At 33.8% G+C, this 20,004-nt stretch overlaps 1 protein-coding gene across 6 annotated transcripts in view; it reads right to left on the reverse strand.

Annotated features, from left to right (window-relative positions):
- Positions 1 to 20,004, reverse strand: part of LOC122571058 (fasciclin-1) — a 384,771-nt gene continuing 364,767 nt past the window's right edge. For 5 of the 6 annotated variants that reach the window (XM_043734279.1, XM_043734278.1, XM_043734277.1 and 2 more), the window contains 5 exons: positions 19,044 to 19,258; positions 15,775 to 15,937; positions 15,229 to 15,373; positions 14,899 to 14,940; positions 1 to 9,159 (listed from right to left, as the gene is read on the reverse strand). In XM_043734279.1, the coding sequence (XP_043590214.1) occupies positions 8,969 to 9,159; positions 14,899 to 14,940; positions 15,229 to 15,373; positions 15,775 to 15,937; positions 19,044 to 19,258 (756 nt within the window). In that variant the 3' untranslated portion in view covers positions 1 to 8,968. The remainder of the gene's footprint in view (positions 9,160 to 14,898; positions 14,941 to 15,228; positions 15,374 to 15,774; positions 15,938 to 19,043; positions 19,259 to 20,004) is intronic. The other variant, XM_043734282.1, reaches the window with a different exon arrangement.

A 20,004-nucleotide genomic window follows, 5' to 3' on the forward strand; every position in this document is an offset into this window, starting at 1 on the left:
TTTAAACTTGTTTCGTAAGTATTCTTTATTTTTTGTAAAATTATACAGCCAAAATAATATCATAATTTACGATGCAAAATTTAAGAACATAGATATTCGCGTTTCTTTCTTGAACGACTCGTGGACATTTCGTTTCGTTACTAAATAGATGTATACCATGTTAAAATAACTTCATAGGTATATTTTGCTTGTTCAATATTGGTGTGATTTCGCGACATGAAGTCTGAAAATTATCGAAACACGATACGCTTCCGTTCCCGCGAGAACGACACGTTTCAATCAACGAAACCCACTTAAACTATCTTATAGGTGTTCTTTATTCTTTGTAAAATCATACAGCATAAGCGACCACAGTCTACACAGTGTAGTCAAGCGAGATACAAGTGACATGATCGTTCAACGATTGGGCAAACGACGATCAAAGTACCATTGCATTCGTACGATCTTCCCAAACCAGAAAAAAATTCCTTTTAACTTGTTATTCCTTATTTTTACCTTTTTCCCTTTTTTTTATCTATTTATTTTTATTTATTTGCTATTGTTGGGAGATAATTTTATTATTATTGGGCACTGATGTCACGTCGTTCGCCCTACGAATACAGACACACACACATTTGTAAATTCAGGTGGCTCGAAATGCGCGAATTCTCTCGTAAAAATTTTACACAAGAAGTCTCTGTCGTCCCTCGCGATAATCGCGTGATTTCGAGAAAGAAAGAAACTTAATGATTAACTCTGAAAATACAGACAAATGTAATACACGTACATCTAAGCCCCTAAGAAGAAAACTAGAATCCTCTGCTGGTTAATTATCTAAAATATAATTATGTATATATGTGTATGTTACTTAAATCGAGTGTTGCTCTGCTTGGCAATTTAAATATCGAGCGACGTTTTAATCCATGGATGAATGATCGAAATAAAATCGGCTTTTGTACAAATAGCTCTGTGGTACGTAAAATTTGATTCCCCTACTATAATATAGTTATATAATATACATATATATATTTATATATTATATAATATATATATATAATAGCTAATAAATAATCCTTAGTTAAATTTAATTATTTAAATTCAATTAGTTAAATCCCGTTTTAATCTTGACGGTACCTATATCCAACTCTTAAAATATTAAATCACTTATTATACCTTACGTTTTCTCGTTTCGTCCGCGATTTTTCAAAATGAACAAACTCGTCCTCCTCTCTTATGTGTTATCTCGTTATCGACTATTATACCCTTATTTAGTAATGATTTTACGTTACGTAAAGGTGCCATATACGTTAATTACTAGTTGCATTTAAATCACCAGTTGTGTATTCGCGAATAATTGAGAAAAAAATTCTCGTAACGTTCTAACGTTCGCTAATCACAAGGGCGATTATGAGGATTGAGTGATGTTTCGTGGTTTCGTAGTGAGATAAATGCAAATGGCAACACGTGGCTGAAGAAAACGCGCGATTCGGAAGGATCTACGACGACGAGTATAGAGAAAACGCTGTTCGACGTTCGTTCGCTGCAAGAAACATCTCCATGCAGGGCTAAACTTTGGTGTAGAGTTCCGCGTGTTCTGTAGTGAAAGCTTACGGATGCAAATTTAATCTTATCGTTATCGTCATCTTTTAATTAACAGATTTGTAAATATCGGTGCGACTTAAAATAACGCTTTTTAGCAATAATATTTGTTATTTTTGTTATTCATCAGATATGACTTTTGAAAAGCGAAATTTAACAATGTCTTATAGGCACGTTAATCTAAAATGCTTCATAAATAATTTTTCATAAAAATAGAATTGCGACTAAAATCATCGTAAAATTATTTTAGAATCTTCGTTCGAGAAGGAGTCATATGTAGCAATTTAACGTTTAAATTTTCAGTTTTTTAGTGTCGTATGAAATATATGCGAAGAATAGCTCAACATCAGTTGAACAAAATTTTAATTCACCCTCAACGTCAGCAAAATACTTTCTCAAAGTTCAGCAACCCGCTTGAACAGTACCCTCTATAGACACGTGTGATGTATAGGTACCTACGTAGGAAACGTGTATACGAAGTGGAGTTCCGCGATGATTTTCGCTTGTGTTCCTGCGAACGATGCCTTAGTGCTAGTTCCTAAAATTCAGACAGTAACTTCTTACATCATAGAATCGATAATGGTAATAACAGAGTAACGGTGACAGAATGATTGCTTCGAGGAACGATTGGTATGAATCTCTTTTCCCTTACCCGTTACTTAAGAACAGAACGCAAATATATATTCGAGGGAGAATTTCTTTTACGTAATTACGTGTAATTATATATATTATCCTTACGTAAGTTTGATTCACTTGAATAACAAAATACTAGATGAGTATTAGCAAAATACTAGATAATCAGAAGCTCGTTACGAGGATAGGAAAAATTAGATTTATTACAAAGAAAATTTTATACGTAGGAAGCAATATCGAATAATAATAATTTATCTTTTTTTTTTTTTACAATTATCTGATATTCTTTATATTATTAATTCACAGAGGACTGTAGATAATTTGCGGACATTTACAAACGAAGTAATAATTTCAGAAAAAAGTTAATTTTCTTAAACGTTCTCGACAAAAAATATTTTAACACGCTTTTGAATCTTTTTTCCTCGTCACGACTGAATTCCCTTTATGAACACACACTCTACGATTAAGTTCGAACAGATGTTGATTTTCGACTCATCGGAAGAATCAGATCACGAACGAACGAATCTGAAATAAACGAGAAGATAAGAGACGATGGAAACGAATCTTTGGGAACGTATCGTGTCAGAAATGCGACTTAATTCGACCACCAAACGCAATGGTGCAATGGTATTTTTCCCTGTTATTGAAGTGTACATAGTAGATATATCTACAAAATGTACAAATAGTCACGCAAAAAGATATTTTTTTTTTTTTCCAAGAATTTAACGATTAATTATCACGCGAGGAGTGAATCTAATTAATTAATCGAGGTACGCGAGAAAAATGAATCGTCGACCGCTTTACACGCCTACTTCTTTGGTCAAGGACTAAAGTACATGTATACGAGATTCTCGGCGACTGTTTAACTAATTGCGAACAATTCAACTTTCTTGTACTTATCTATAAATTGAAGAAATTATCAATTTTTGTTCAATCTCTGAGATTTAATGAATGTAGAACAGAATATAACGACGTTCTTTCAGTACGTTGTACTGTGAAAAAAGTCGTTTGTTTTTAATATGATATAAATGGCACTTTATTATATTAAAGAAGTTTCTGAATTCTTCTTCCTTTTCTTCGAGGGATTTTTAAATTTGCATAAATGAGGATACACTTTGCTTCAAGTTTTTCGGAATCGAAGTATGATTTTGATGAGTCGAATATTTTTAATTATTCGTAATTCATATATACTTTTTATCGCTTTATTACTTTAATGAGTAATTCAATCTTTCATATCCGGATACGATTTTCAAGTATCGAAATTTAGGTATTAAACGTGTTATAAAAGATACGACGAAATACTAACAAAATGAGAGCTAATGAGAAGAAGGACGTCTATGTAAGGACAAAGAGATTTCCAACGAAACTCTGATATGAGTTAAATTTCATTTAAATACCTATAATTTACCACATTTACCAATCATTATGTTACATTAAATTTCAATTTGATGATCCTTATGATCAAGACATGATTCTTTTTAAATAACAAAACAGTTATTACTTCGTATAACTGTCTTCCCTAATATGTATTATTACTCGTATCACGTGCTTTATGACGATTGTACAATTATTTAGTACGAAAAATTCCGTCCTGTCTAAAATTAAAAGATCCCTTTCAAATAGCAACAATGCTTCAGACGAGATATCCTCGAGATTTTTTAAACCACGAGAAACATCTTCGTCGAACTGTACAATTGTCCGATATACCGCTACTTTTGACATACGTGTTTCAATCCATTTCGAAAATCTTCGATCTTTTTTATAGCAAAACTGACAAAAGCGAGCTGAGAGGCGTGTGTGCTGTGTGTTTGGATATGCAACTGAGTCTACAAATCTCGAGTGTATTCGCTCGGTTCGACTTCTTTATTTCATTATTTCCGTTTAACGATCCACGATTTCTCATCATTTCGATTCGCAAGATTTATCGTATATGTTCAGAGTTAGCCAGGATATTCGTCACATTTTCGCGTTTAAATGACATACATTACTGTCCATAAGTGTTCGGATACTTTCAAATTATAAAATAAAATAACTCAGTATCTCATTCGATAAGCGACGAATGTCTCAGTTTTTAATTCAACAGATTGGGAGTCCGAGTAACGAGCTAACTCGTCCGCTCAATTGACAAATTAAAATTTCAGTTGTGGCACGATCCAAAGAATTAATGGAAAACAAGTGTTCTTCGATTATAACTTTAAAATATCATAATATTTTTCGACAAAATTGTATCAACTGCCGAAAAATATATGGACGATAATGTACGAATCGTGAAAACGATACGAAAACGGGTTCGCCGAGTTCCGTTAAAAGGAAAAGAAAAGTATGTCGGGATAAACAATAGAAGGGAACGTCGGATATGCTGTTTTTCTCCTGTTTGTGATACTTTTTCGGAGTTCCGTGTGACGACATTTCCTTTCGAAATTCCGTCTCTCGCATTTCCATTCACACCATTCACAACCCAGACACAGCTGCGAATATGCGATTTTCGTTTCGGCGTTACGCTTGAACAAGCTGAATATTAAAGACGCATCTACACGAAGAAATAGAGTTTTACTATTTTTTTTATCCATTTTTTTTTTTTACTTTTCAATCTTAAGTTCTCGTCTAACGAACAAACAGTGTTTATTTAGAGTTTATGTATATTTATATATGTAATAATAATAATAATAATAATAATAATAATAATTAATAATTCATAATATCAATTCATCCCAACAACAAGTTTTAAGGTATCGTTTGATAGTATTTCTGTTATTTTCTCTTTTTTCTCTCAGTTTCTTCTCGTCTTTTATCAATCGTACTTTCTTTCCTCGTCAATATATCTCTCTGTTTATTATATATTTATATTTATATATTTATTTACTTTTTTCATATATATGTATAGACTGATATCAACACGTATAACATCGAATTCTTCTATTAATCCGTTTTTTTTTTCTTTATTTCATTTTCGCCAAGAGAATTGCGGTAGCTGAATGATTTCTTAATTACAAGTCTTCTGTCTTCCCTTATTTCTTTTTCTGTTTGTTGTGTTTCTTTCTTTTTTTTTTTTTTTTTTTTTTTTTTTTTTTTTTTTTTTTTTTTTTTTTTTGCTCCTTCTAACTAACGCGCGTGAAACGACCGGAAACCCGACAGTGTCCGATCCGATCGTTCATTGTTTTTCTTCCATTTTTAGTTTCGGCGTTTCGATTACTGAACGACACTTTCCGCTATTTTATTCGTTTATCCCCCCTGCCCTATTTTCGTCGCAATATTTTATTCTCTATGAAGAAACGAAATTCCGAAGCGTTTCTTTCTTCACCTTCGAATACTCAGGTTCTCTCGTCTTCTACCTGACTGACCTCTAATGGTTCTCATAGATTGTATCTATTCTCTGTTTTTAACAGACACGCGCGATTTTTGTAATTACTTGTACACACATAGCTAAGCTCTTACTAATCGTGGAATGAAACTGTGATGTGTCATTTGCTTATAATCTTTCGGGTTTGTTTCTTGATTTTGGATTACGAGTCTACAGTTTAACCTTTCGCTATCTCATATGTGTATATCAGTTCAAGTGAGATTATGGAGTTTAAAAATTAAACTACTCACTAGATTCAAATTAATTAATTACATATAATTATTATATAGTTACGTATAGTAGGAATTGTTATTTTATATAATATTAATATAAAGTAAAAAGAAAGGTATAAAATAGCAGAAGATTAAACTGAGATACGTTAGTCGAAACAAAATACAAATCCGGGAATAATCTCGGTTACGACATTATTGTGACACGGTGCATTGACACAGATGATTCTATATAATATATATGTATAGATATATTATATATAGCACTGTACAGTCGATAAAAAAGAAAAAGTTTCTGGATGAGTATTTTACGTGTTATGCAGTCTGCTTAAACGAATTCTCGCATAAATCAGGAAAGTAACAAGACAAAGGCTTCGTCTGCCATATGATTCCTATGCTGGTATAATCACTGCATTTGTTTTCATACAATTAATGTTTTGAATAATATTTGTAATATTTCTCGAATAATACTTCGAATAAAATTGCATGTTTAACTCTTAATTGATACCAAGCATTGAGTATGGTAACGAAAAGAACTTTGGTTCCACTTAAACTTGCATGGTAATAATTAATTACCCAGTCCAAGCACAAGTAACATATTAATACATTCACTGCTACTATAATTATTTCAAATAGTGACATTTTGTTTAAGTCACTGTCTCTCACAGTCTGTCCGTCTATGAAAAGGCACAAATTTAAAAACACAATAGCTTTGTCAGCAAAATTATTTACAATTAAAATCTAATTCAATAAGTGGCACAATATAAGTATGCGTCGGTAGCAGCGAATGCGTTAAGCAAGAAACAAATTCGCCTTGAAAATTTCTCTTTAAATGCAAAGATTCGTTCAAATAACCCGCAGAATGTCGGAATGTGATCGAGTCACTTCTAATGGGCAAAGCTCCCGTTTCTTTTAAGGATAATTGTACAAAAACTCGTTTGCAAGTATAATTCGGCTTGCAATATGACGTGGCAGTATTATCAGTAAGTAAACAGTGTAATACGATATGATACAGAGAGCAAGTGTAATTGGAAATCACAACTAAGGCGCAAAACCACGCGTCGAAAGTTAACGATGCCCAATTATCGTTTCAAAGTTTCGTTTTTTGGGTCAAGAGGATTTCTAACTCTGGAGTACTATAGTGGGATACTGCATTATTCACTCAGTTTATTTTTAACTATTTTTATGACACGATAACTTTGTTATCCATGTTTTCGAATAATTTTTTGATTTGGACAGACAAAAATTATTTTATTATTACATTTGTATCTATAATAAAATTATTGTTATATTTATTAGAAAAAATTTTAATTAGTACACAATTAACAATATTAATACGTAGTATCGATATATAATATAATTTTTCGAACTCGAGGTGTAAATTAAATACGCGGATTAAATTTTTGTACTTGTTGTTATCTACTTTCCAAAAAAATGGCCACTCATTTCGAAGTAAAATATAATATCAATCGTCCAATCACTTCTTTTTGATCGATATACCTGAACTAAATTAACTGCCGTTTGAATCTATTTATCTGAGAGTGTAAAATTCTTTCACATGAACGAAAGGTCATAGTTATTAAAAAGAATCATCGAAGTCCTATTATATGAACTGCTTGTACCAAACGGATTCAGAAAAATGAAATCCTACTACACTTTCTTCTGTTTTTGATTTTCTTCTGTTAATGGTTGGAGCAGACAGTTTCTCAATATAGTATTGATTAATTCAGATCTGCGTATAGATAGTATTGCAGAGTTTTGGACAAGTTTAGCTTTACCTATGTTATGTACATCGACAGAGTTCTCATAGAACCAATTTTCATTTGATTCTTCGACGATGCCGACAAGGTGGCGACTCGTATACCTCGCCGCATGATTCATGCGCCATGAGAAATGACGTTCATACATACATACATACAGAACTATAGCGTATCATCGTTAATGAAATCGAAGTACCATAATTAGGCGAGTCGTATGTTGTACGAAAAAGTTTTATGGCCTGAATGATCAACGGCGTTCGATCTAAACCGACGTTAGACGCGTGACGCGTTAGGAATATATTATCCTTATATCTGCGTTTCTTCTAAAATATCGGTATAGAAAGAACAATTTGATCCTCCACAGTTTGGTTGAACTTTCGTATGGTCGTAATCCTAGGTCGTTCAGAAAAGAGGAACGCCAGCATGGTAACTTGAATCGAGTAAAATAAAATAAGAAGAAACGTGCTCTTCTCTGCCAGCCTAACGAGAAATTGAATAGAATTGCTCTAGAAAAGGCCAACCCTCGTTGCCCTTGTACTCGAAGAAAGTTCCCCGAAATGTCTGCTCTATCTTCACGTTCGTTCTTTCTCGTTCGTAAAGTTTTCTCTAAATTACTTACTTGGTTGGTACGGTTAATTTATCATTTGGTACGATCAATGGCGCCTCTAACTCGCGAAATTGCCTCGCCGCGCGATCGTCGCCGTTGAAATCTTTTCTCTTCTGTATTTTATTCGTGCGAGGTCCTCGAAGACTCTCGTGTTAGACTTCCTGGGGCATACGAGCGCGCGCACGAGACACCTGACGGTTCCTATCGATACGATAAAACTTCAAATCAAAAGAATCTCTATAGTTACGTAATAACACCTGCACGTTCGTAGTGAACCATTACTGACGACGATAATTCAACTTTGAAACTGCTAAATAGTATGGTTCCTGTTTAAGCTTCGCCCACGTTGCTTATCGATCGGTTAGGCTCTTGTCTGATCGAGACAGAAACCACGGTATCTTCTCTTGTAGATCAGGTCAAGAGTCTCGACTTGGAGTCGCTTCGCATTCAGGATCGTCCCCGATCCATCGATCGTGCCTCGATTTCTTCACGGGGAACACATATAAGGGGGCCTTTATTCTTTTTCCATTAAAAGCGAGGCGAAAGCCAAAACCCCTCGAACACAGTTTACGCAGCGACACTTGAGAGATCGCGGACCACTCTGATCTCTACGAATATTCGGGAATAGAGTCGTTCGAGGACCGATATCATCGACTCTGACGAACACGCGTTCAAAACAACTTCCTTCAAAGTTCAGAGTTCAAGTTCAAAGTTCGAATCCGGATCTCGTGCACTGCGTTTTCTTGGACGAGGACGATCGGAGACGGTCCCGAAATAAATTCCTAGGTGCACCTATGACAGACTTAGAAGAGATTCGTCCTTAAAGCAGCCACTTGGCTACCAGGATCATGATCAAGTGTGATGCGAGGCTAGAGATCGACGCGGTTCCGGTCACCCTGATGTCGCTGTCCTTCAGTAAGACTGCATCGATTACGTGGATGATACCGTTGGTGCATTCGACGTCCGGACGAAACACTCGAATCCATATACCCTCCCACTCGATCTGGTAACCTGCAAAGAGAAACGATTTCCATCGATAAGTTGTGTCGATATTCACTTACAAAGCTGGATCGATAGATTAGATGAACGAAGCGAGTTGTGATGTTTGCAGCGATAGAAAAATTCCAGTGAGCGTTCACTCGTCGAGCATGAAGTCCGGCGTCACTAAATTACATTTGAACGTCAAGTTTTCGATCAATGGAACACGAAGACGCAAAATGCATGTAGCAAATATTCATAAAGTTATACACTTGGTATTTCGTTAACTGTTGTATTTTTTCTGTTTTTCTTTTTTGTTTCAATTAAAATATCTTTCGCGTTTCAAAGTGTGCAGCATTTCGTTTGGTGATCAACTGACTGGAAGTTAAGTGAATCTATCGTTTGTTGGAAAATCGTGTGTGTTACGAGTAGCAGTCGATCTGAAAAAGCTTGAGAAATGTGATTATCATATATAGATGCGTAGTGTTGTGAATATCATTCGATGCAGACATTTTGTAAATTTTATATTGAGGTTGTTAAATAATAATTGGTTATTTCAACGATACAATTAAGAAGATCGAGAATCATTTGCAGCATTTTTTCAAATAAGATGTTCAGCCTTGTTCATACGTACTAGGACGCTTATAGAAAATGAGGTAAACCTGAAAAATTATCAGGTATTTGTTAAAACCTTTAGAGATAAGAAAAAAATTTTCCAAATAATAACATTTTTTTCTTGTATGTATTTTTTACTCGATCGCTGTTTTAATTAATTAATTTTGATATATGAATTATTAGATCTTCCAAGTTATTTGTTATCTTCCTAGTTCCGTTCAATAAATTCCACAAATGATTTCACAAATGAGATTCAAAGTTTTACAAACTGCATTGAATTTTCTAACTGAGAGGTGTGTTTTATAAGAGACCAGTAAGTATCCTGATATTTATAAACGAAAATGATATTTCCAGCAAATCTATAATTGTACGGTTAAAACACGGCAATATTATGAAGTTATCAACGTAGAAGCAAAGAAATTAATTTAAGACAGTAAAAAAAAAAAAAAAAAGAAAAAATAGAAGAGAAGCGTTGAAAGAAATACGATAAACACGCTGACTCTCGTTTGCTCCTTTCATTTTCAAGTTAGCAATTTTCATCTTTTTCCAGATACGATGAGGTATCTTTCGTCTGCAATTTTATGCTCATGGTTCCTCTACCCGATTCAATTATTCTGTTGTTTCTCTCTTTGCTTCATTATTTCTTTCGATATTACCACGTGTTTCGCTCCCCTTTCGTGTTCTTCCTGCGCGTCCATTCGTTGCATCGGTAACATTCGTTGCAAATAGAAAACGTTCTCGCGATTCGCGCGATTCGTGGCCAAGCGAATGACCGAGCAAAGCACGTAGCAATTAGCACCAGCGGTAATCAAGGAATTTGCATTTAAATGGTGGTCGAAAGGTGCATAATAAATCGTCTTGCGGTCTCGACCCATAATTGTGCACGTTCTTCGTCGACCTCAGCTAGCCGAGAGTGCCCCGGAAGCCACCAAATTACCGTGTATCGAAATCGAATCGCGCTATGATGAATCTATTCTTTTTTTTTTGTGATTTCACGACCATTTATCGAATATAGAATTTATCAATTTTATCATGGAAGATGTTTTTGTTATCTAAACTATTAGTGAAGGAATAGATAATTGTTTGGAATTTTTAATAACTTCAATATTTATTTAGATGAAGTGTCTATACCTATATAAGACTATTTATTTGGAAGCTATCCAACGATCGCGTTGCAAAATTCGATAATAGTTTTGAAAAAGGTATTTCTTAATCTAACATAGAGAAGGTTTATACTTATTTCCAATTTTTACTAATTTGTCTAACTTCGATATTTAGTTGACGCTGGCCATGAAAGAATATTTCTAAATATTTGAAGTTATATCATAATGTATTTTCAATTTCATAATAATTTATTTAAAGGTAAATTCTACATCAAAATAAAATCGTTTTGTTATCTGTTACTTAAAAATTATTTTACACACTTAATTTTAGAAACGTGAATAATATTGCCAAGTATCTCAAGCTATTTTATTAGTACGTGTCTTTAATTTAGTAGCTGATTACTTAATCAACGAATGTAACTACTAAATAACGAAATTTTTATCAAAAACGTGGTTTCTATTTCTCCATTTCTAATATCTTTTCGCAAATGAAAGGTTTTTATACTCGTTTTATAATAGCGTACATAGGAATCCTTTGAAGCGAATCTGTGGCAAACTCACTGTTTTGCTTTAGAATGGAATGTGACACAGAAAGCTCGCCGCAAAAAGCTTGTAAATTAAAACAGACGATAGATAACTACAGTTGAGGACAATTTACAGGTGTCCATATCGTTCCATTCCGCGTTCGTCACGTCCATTTATCGTCGCGAAAGGAAATGGCAGCCAATATATTTCGCGCAAAACCGTTCGCCATCTATCCCGGATCCGCAACTTTTTCTCATCTTCTCGTATTTTCTCGTACGAAATAGACATAATACAAATTTACGTCGGAACTGATATCCTGTTCGCATGCATAGTACAATGAATACGTAGTAGCGGAATAACGACCAAGTTGCGATATTTTCAGAGTTGTTTTATTACCTTCTGCGTTTCTCTTTTCTTATTCATTAATTTTTTCCACGGTATAACATTAATACTCTACACTCTCCTATTATATTCTATCATTATGCATTTCAAAATTATGCATTTATTGAATAATGAAGATTAAACAACAACGAAGAAAAAGTGTAATCTCTTCCAAGCACGAAATTCCAGATAACGAGAAAATAATTTTCCACGGAAAATGGAAATGATATATCCTTGAAAAGGAGAAGACAAATATTCATTAAAATCCCAACTTTGATCATTAGAATCGAAGAATTATGACTCGTGGTAATTAGACTGCGAGTATCTATGGATTAATTGGACATTTGTGCCGAATATGCATATATAATATGCAAAAATATATGAAATATCCAAAGTAAAATGCTCATTCCAATATTTGGTAAGCAGATTAGATTTCTTTAGTTACGTGCATGAAAGTATAACATCCAGCGATAATAACTTTCTTAGCTGTCCAATTAGTTCCTCTCTACTTATGCTTTCCTATCCTTTTTCGTAAATCTAATGATAATTTTTCATCCCTGTTCATTCTTGTCAGGCTTATATTTCCACAAAATTCAAAGAAAACCATCAAGTACTAATTGTTCGACGGAATATTTAATCGGAGAACATAAAACAAGATATTCGATATTAACATGTGCAGGGACGCTTTCGTACGATCAGCGATATTTTCACAGAAAAAGCGACGACGGTGACGATGGACACGATTGTATGGGTTAATCGTGTTCACGCCGGAAGCTAGTCCTGCGTTTTTACTGTAACAAGCTTAATCGACTTGTTCAAGCGAATAACAAGCAATATGTATGGCGTGTGTCAGTTGTTTTCCTGCAAAATCATAAAAATACTCACTGTACAAATTGTTCAAACAATTAAATGTTACAATACCCAGCACGATTTATAAAATTCAACGCGCCAATTGTTACTAATTTTGGCGTTGACGCAATCGACTATTTTGCTACTGGTAAATGATTGCACGACGAGAATACAACGATGAATGATGGAGAAATTTGAATGAGCTCGAGCTCAGGCATCTCGTTCTCTTATTGTCTTTGCGGTTATTTTCACTTATTTCTCATCATAAAATATTCTACCGCATGAGAGTGAACTTTCATATCCGTATCTAATTTTCCTTACTTCAAATATTAGAATAAGAAGTAACAGAAATTCTTATATTGTTAATATTTCTATTATGTAATACAATATTTATATTTCAAAATTAAATATACTAGTTTCCGATTGTCTATCTTCGAAATTCGAAAAATATACTATATTTAAAAACCAATTCTACAACTTCTCACTTAAAGGAAGAATTAAAAATTAAATTGAAAAGAGGTTCACCAACAAGAATCACGACAGACACAAGCATGTACTGTATTAGCAATCTATCAATGAATTGTTTCACATACAGCGAGCACGACAACGTCAACAATCGTCACAACAGTGAGTTTAGTCATCCTGTTACCTTAATCAAACCAAAGAGACAATGTAAAAAGTTCATCAAGAGAAAGATAAGGGCTGCATCTATCTACGTTGATGATTGTTAGATTTATTCGAATATGGCTGAAAAGTACAGATACGTATTTCGCTCATCGTGCACGCGTACGATTCAGAAGCATTAACAACGTGAACAATCGTGAAGTAGAGAAGCGCGTTCTACATATTCCGAGCATAAAGAAGCATTCCTTTCAAGCACTGAGATTGCGTGAAACGCGCGTACTTGATCAGATTTTAACGCAAATGAAACGTGGTTATAATACGTGTTAGTAATTATGTGAACGAGGACACGTGATCAAACGACTCTCGTACATAGTGGGCTCGTGTTCAAATTTGTCATATTGAAAAAATCGTTTTGTGTCTTCCTTTGTCAAATGTTCGTGTATTTTGTAACAGTGTAAACGATAAATGTGTGCATTTCGAAATCTGCGGCTCCAAATACGCAGGTGACTCGAAAAATTTTCAAAATAGAATGCAGATACAAGTTACGTCAACGTTTGAAATTATCTTTATTCCTCGACTTTTATTCTTCAATTTTTATCTTTCATAACATTACTACCACATTTGATAAGAATTCTTTTTCAGTAAAAAACTTATTCGACTTACGCTAGATTACTATAAAATCTTTTATGAATATATTATATTTGTTACACAAATTATTTTGGAGCATTTTCAAAGGTTGAAACAAATTCGAGAATATATATGGAAAATGTAAGACGTTTAGTATAAGTATATATTTTACAGAAATCATAAAAATATTTAGTACAACATGTGAATAATTGTTTTAAACGTATAATTATTATCAAAGATGTTTTCGTTGGATATAATGGATATCTGACTCAAGTATAATAAAATGACAATAAATTGCAGGAAATATCTGGCATCTCTTGTGTTCTTTTTCAGATTTCCTTCAAACTTTATTAATATAATCATAATAGTTGTGTCTTATTGTAGCGCTGATGAAATTTCAAAATGTTTTGTACAAGACACATAATATATTCACAAAAGATTTCTAGGTAAGCTCAGCACAAGTAAGTCACTGTAGGTCTAACGAATGAGATAGATGTAGCAATAAATTGCACACCAATTCATTACATCTTGTGGATGATAATTTTTCTATCATTGAAACCCTGATCTGTCTCAACTGAATGGAATTGGAGCTGATCTATAAATGTTTGTAGTTGATTAGAATTATGATTGTTAATGAGAATGAACAAAATGAACAAATTTCAAAATTCCTACTATCGATATGTTCTTCGTTTTGAAACGATTCACACATAAGCCCAACTTATTAGAATATAGAATCGAATTATAAAATTTGGACAATGAAGTTGACGCGTTTGTAGGAAGCAATCGCCAGAAACTTTTGGCACACTGTCATCGCTTGATCTTTACGTTTATACATTTATCGTACATCGAAAATACATTATATTTACTACCAAGTAGATTTTTCTAAAATCTTTTTAAAATTATACGCAATCAAAATGTGCGCGCGTTAAACATAGTGCGTGAAAGTGCGAGGAACCCTTCACAAAATTGACAAATGTGCGCAGAGCTCGTACTGGTGAAAGCACGTGTCGTCGCTCATCGGCGACGTCTAAAGACTGAACTCACTCACCGAAAGTTTTTGGTCGGATCATGTTTTCGTCGTACGTGTCATCTAAATGTAACCAAATAGCACCAGGTTTGAAAATGAACAGAAAAAGCCCCATAACATGGAGCGTGTGAGTACAAAGCGTTATTTTCTTGTTTTATCCGTTTCGAGAAGAGCAAGAACAAAAAATACTATACATATACGATACCTGGACACATTTACGTTTAATACTGACAGAAGGATAAATCGAAACAAACGTCGAGTGTACCGTTGAGTTGAAGAATATCTGAGCAATTGCAAAAGTGCTTATGCAAAACGATTATTTTTTTAGATGACGTGATTATCTTTACTCACTTTCGCCAGCTTCACGGACACGAAGCTTCAGACTGTCTCTGGCTGCAGGAAGAACGAAGGTCTCGTTGTGTTTCATCTCTCTTAGCTTCGCCATCGTGTACGCTTCATCTGCTATCACGAGGTGTCGTTCTAAGATTTGTCTCGCCTATAAGCAGATTTACGTGTTAGATATTGTAGTGTAGATTTTTCTTGATAGGAAATTGGAGTTGGAGAATTATTTTTGTGAAGTGATTGCTACCGTCAATACGTTGATAACACGAGATTTTGTTGCAAGGATGTTTCTTTGGTAAATTGAAATTGAGATATATAAATATCGCAATACTGGTTCATACGGAATAAGAAAATGCATTAAGTATAAAATATTATGTAGCATTATGTAAAAAAAATAGAGGTGATCTTGAGATCTTCGAAAATCTTCTATTATTCCTTTAATTTATAGTATTTGTATATATGTATGTTTTAAGTATTTCAACGATATTAAAAGTTATTTTCATCTATCGTGATGTAGCAATTATTAAATTATTAAATTCATATAAGAATACTTACGTGATAGCTGTATTCAGGCATGAAGATCTTTTTCGTAGTAGATGGGTAACTGATAGCAGATACACTCCAGGCATAATCGCGTGGGGCAAAGTATGTAAAACGCGTCCTCGTTTCGTTCAGTTGACTGTTGAATCCAATGCGTTGTCCAAGGAAGTAGGTGGAACTTGAAAAAGACAACGAAATAAATTGAAGAAACTTATGATTTATACAAATGAATCAACATTAGAAGAAAACCAATGTAAGATGCAAATACTTCTACCTCCTAGCATTTTAAAAAACATTTTATAAAACGGTATTTTTAAAAAAGGGAAAAAGGAAGGATTATTCTTCTATATCCATGATTTTTGCTGAACCTTTACGTTACAGTAAGTAAACGATAAATGTAATAATAAAAATAAATTTATCGTCCTACATAGGATTGTCAGAAAGAATATATTCCTATTATTGATAACTAATAAAACAAAATTTTTCTTATGCTCCCAGAAAGTTCCTCTCTGGAGGAGATAATTGATATAGTATATAATATATAATATGTAATAATTTTCACATGAATAATACTCTCTACATAAAAATATCTCAAAAAATGTATCTATCTTCTTTGATCGAACAAATTTCCGTTCACTCCCCAAAAATTTGATTCTGAAGGGATTAATTAACTATCATCACGGGAATCTCACATTACAATCTTTCAGCCAACAGTTAAAGATATCTCACACATCCCCATCTCTGCAAGTGTCTCTCTTCTTGATCTTAACTCCTAGAGTCTTCACTCTTACCCGTCCAAACAGTCCATAAGGGAAACAAGTGGGTCTCAATTGTGGCTTTCGAACTCGATCCACCATATCCGTTTCCTCAAGACACATACAGTAATAGAGCAGTTAACTGTAGCCTGAGGCACACGATCCTCTTAGAAACCAACCTAAGCGTTCATACAATACGATCGATCGAAGAGATCGAGAAATCTTCCACGTTCCCATGAATGGCATCATTCGTTTTGAAACAGTTTGTAAATCAAGAGCTGATAGTCAGCGAGTGGCAAAAGGGTAGAACGTTGAGGCAAACAAATCGATGTAGTGGATCTTGATATTCGTAAACGTATAGACGTGACGTATAGGCACAGCCAGGGAGAACTACCACTATCAATGGCTTCTCTCGTCTACAGTCTAGATATCATGGTGTGGGGTGATGGAATGCTGACATCACCATCCATCCACCGCATCGAATAACGATAGCCATCGTATAAAGGGGCTAATGGCATTAAAGGCACCGTATAACCGATCGTTTCCTGGGCAATGGTTGTTCAACGTTTCCACGTAACAAGATGGGATACTTGGTGGCCATCCTACCCTTCGTAATGTTGCATCGTCTTCGGCGAATATATCGTACACTAATAAATTCGTCTCGCCAGATGTTTCCAGATGCTACGTTTGAGTTAACACGTTTCATCGTTAGAGAAAAAGAACGACCTCTCTGCTGAAGTGTTAATCATATTTATTTGGACGGAAATTTTACGTTGAATTATCAGATTCGAGAAATGTGGTGCAGCGAAGGTTTGATTATCTGACGCTTTATCCATAATATTTCGTTTGAAATTTAATAATTTTGCTCAATTATTTCCATTTTGTGCTTCACGATATCTGATAATACAAGTGTTTCCAAATGTATAGAATATCGATGTAAATACATCTATTTTTTGTTCATCAACTATCATCAATTTTTGATAATCCATAAAAGACGTGATATGTATTGACAATTGGCAAACGCGTGTTGATAAGGACGTTCTTTCTCTACGATTTTTATTTCTCCTTCTTCGGTGCGTGACAAACGTTTTACCAAATATTCATAGAGTTTTAGATCGATGGAAAATCGTTCGGATCAGCTTCATATACGAATAGCATCAAACGCATAAATGTTTAGTTATGGAAGCTTACTCATTTAACGGGGTTTTAGCGTCGCGAAAGTTTATTTATCGGTTATTGGAATATCATTTAATTGGATTTTCCATTATCGATGCATCGATAATTGAAATAACGAGAGGGGAATTAAATCACGGTGGATCTGGCTGCGCAATATTCATACGGTTCGAACATGTACTTGGAATCAGTTTCATTAGAGCAATCTACCGGAAATGGAAATATACATGTTTCGTGCATGAAGAAAATGTTTCTTCGTGTAATACACACGATAGTTAGACACATACAAATTTCCATACAAATTGTTTTTCTTTCTTAGTTAAAGTCTTAATTTACTTAACAAATTTTTTATGAAAAAAAAATCAGTTTTAAATGTGTGAAAGTTACAGGAGAGATGCATGGCGAGTGTATTCATCGTTTGAACTGACACGCATCAATTGAACATTTTTTTTAGGAATAATTCAATTCTGGTTGAATGCAGAAGCGATTTCAATAGAAAATCGAATGCAATTGCATTCAGTACGAATTTAATAGATCGACGTGTAATTGGTAAAATCACCCAATTCTTTACGTAAGAGCTCCGCTTACTGTATCAGTTAAACGAAGCACGTTAATGGTAATTGGACTGAAAATTTCTCATGTGCTTTAATTAGATTTAAGGACAAAAAAGATTCGAAGTACATAGTTGAATAATTAAAATCAATTATTTTGCAATGAAAATTATTTGTATGACGGAACAAGCAAGATTTTTTCTAGAATACACGTTTAAGTACTTTCTGATATAATTGACAGAATCGATTTAATTTACAAAATGGGTCCTCTAATGAAATATACAAGAATATAATTAGTATAATTACAGTTCTATACCAGTGTAGTAAACGACGACAAAGAAGATAAAATTAATTCATAGATTATTTTACTGTATCAATTTTGTTGTGAAAAATTCTCTGTGCTACATATCCTCTAATATTTATTCTAATATATATCCTAATATAAATGCCTGTTTAAAATAATTGCATAAATAGAATTGGGATCTAAAATTCAATCTTAATAAGGTATAGCGGGAAATCACTCGATCATCAATGATGTGAAAAAACAAAATATTATTTAGCTCTTAATTAGTATCGGTAGGTCCTAAATGATCCACGGTAACTTGCGTTACATGAATTACTTAGTTTAAACCAGTCCATTTTAATTTATATTTATAAATAAAATAGAGGATATATAATAAATAAAAATTAATTAAACTGTTAAAAGATATCTAAGTTCACATTGAAGAAATTTAAAATTTCACTCTACTAGATATTTCAATTTTAATTCGTAGGTATATTGAGTGTTACAAAGATATTAACATACTTGAGCATAGGGTCGGTTCTGAGTTTTTCCAGCACATTGGTATAGGGCACACCAAGAACTCTGTCGATGATGTGAATCAGTCCATTGGTAGCAGCGATATTTGCAGTGACCACTGTTGCGTTCACGCCACCACCTTCGACGGTCACTATCTGGTTTCCGCTTGGTTCCTGAGCCACATTGAAGTACAGCTTCTTCCTGTCTGCTGCTGTGGCAACCTATAAAAGAACGATGAATCTTAAAGAAGATCTCAAATATATACTCAGCATGCTCTACACATCGAAACATCGATATTATATATAGCTATTAATATAGAAAGAGAAAATAAATAATTCGTTTCTTCGAATAATTCGCTATTTACTATGGTATATTGATAATGTCACTACTCAATTATTTATTGAGCTTCAATACATAGTTACATTGTGTTATACTAGAACGAAACGTTTGAATTCACTTCATTAAAATTTCATTTAATGCAGACTTATTTCTAAATATGAATTTACATAAATATCAACTAAAAACTAAAAAGGGGTCTAATGTTTTTAAAGGCCATCATAGATCGATTTATCCATAATTAAATTATATCTCGCCAAAAATAACAAGGTCTTGTTTTTTTTTTTAGTACTATACGTGAATTATTTAAATATGGTAACAGAGTCAAAGGAACGTGACAAATAATTTTAATAATTAACGAGAGAGCCGTGAGGTGGATGGAGCGATTTTATTCGAAGAACGGTTGAAAGTCAGCCGCGTGCAAACAAGAACTCGTACGTATCTAACTGCAAGTTACAGCGGAAGACGAGGGCCGAGTTTAAATGCATGTACGCTTTCCTACTTGCAGCTTTCTCACAGACCAGAAAGAAGAGAATTAGAAGGAACGTTGTTAGACACTTAGCAATAAGTCTCCTTTGTTACGTGTGCGTTTATTAGTATACTTACGACAGATAAGAGGAAGTATGTATAA

Source organism: Bombus pyrosoma, linkage group LG9 (genome assembly GCF_014825855.1).
Source record: "Bombus pyrosoma isolate SC7728 linkage group LG9, ASM1482585v1, whole genome shotgun sequence".
Classification (NCBI taxonomy): Eukaryota; Metazoa; Arthropoda; class Insecta; order Hymenoptera; family Apidae; genus Bombus; species Bombus pyrosoma.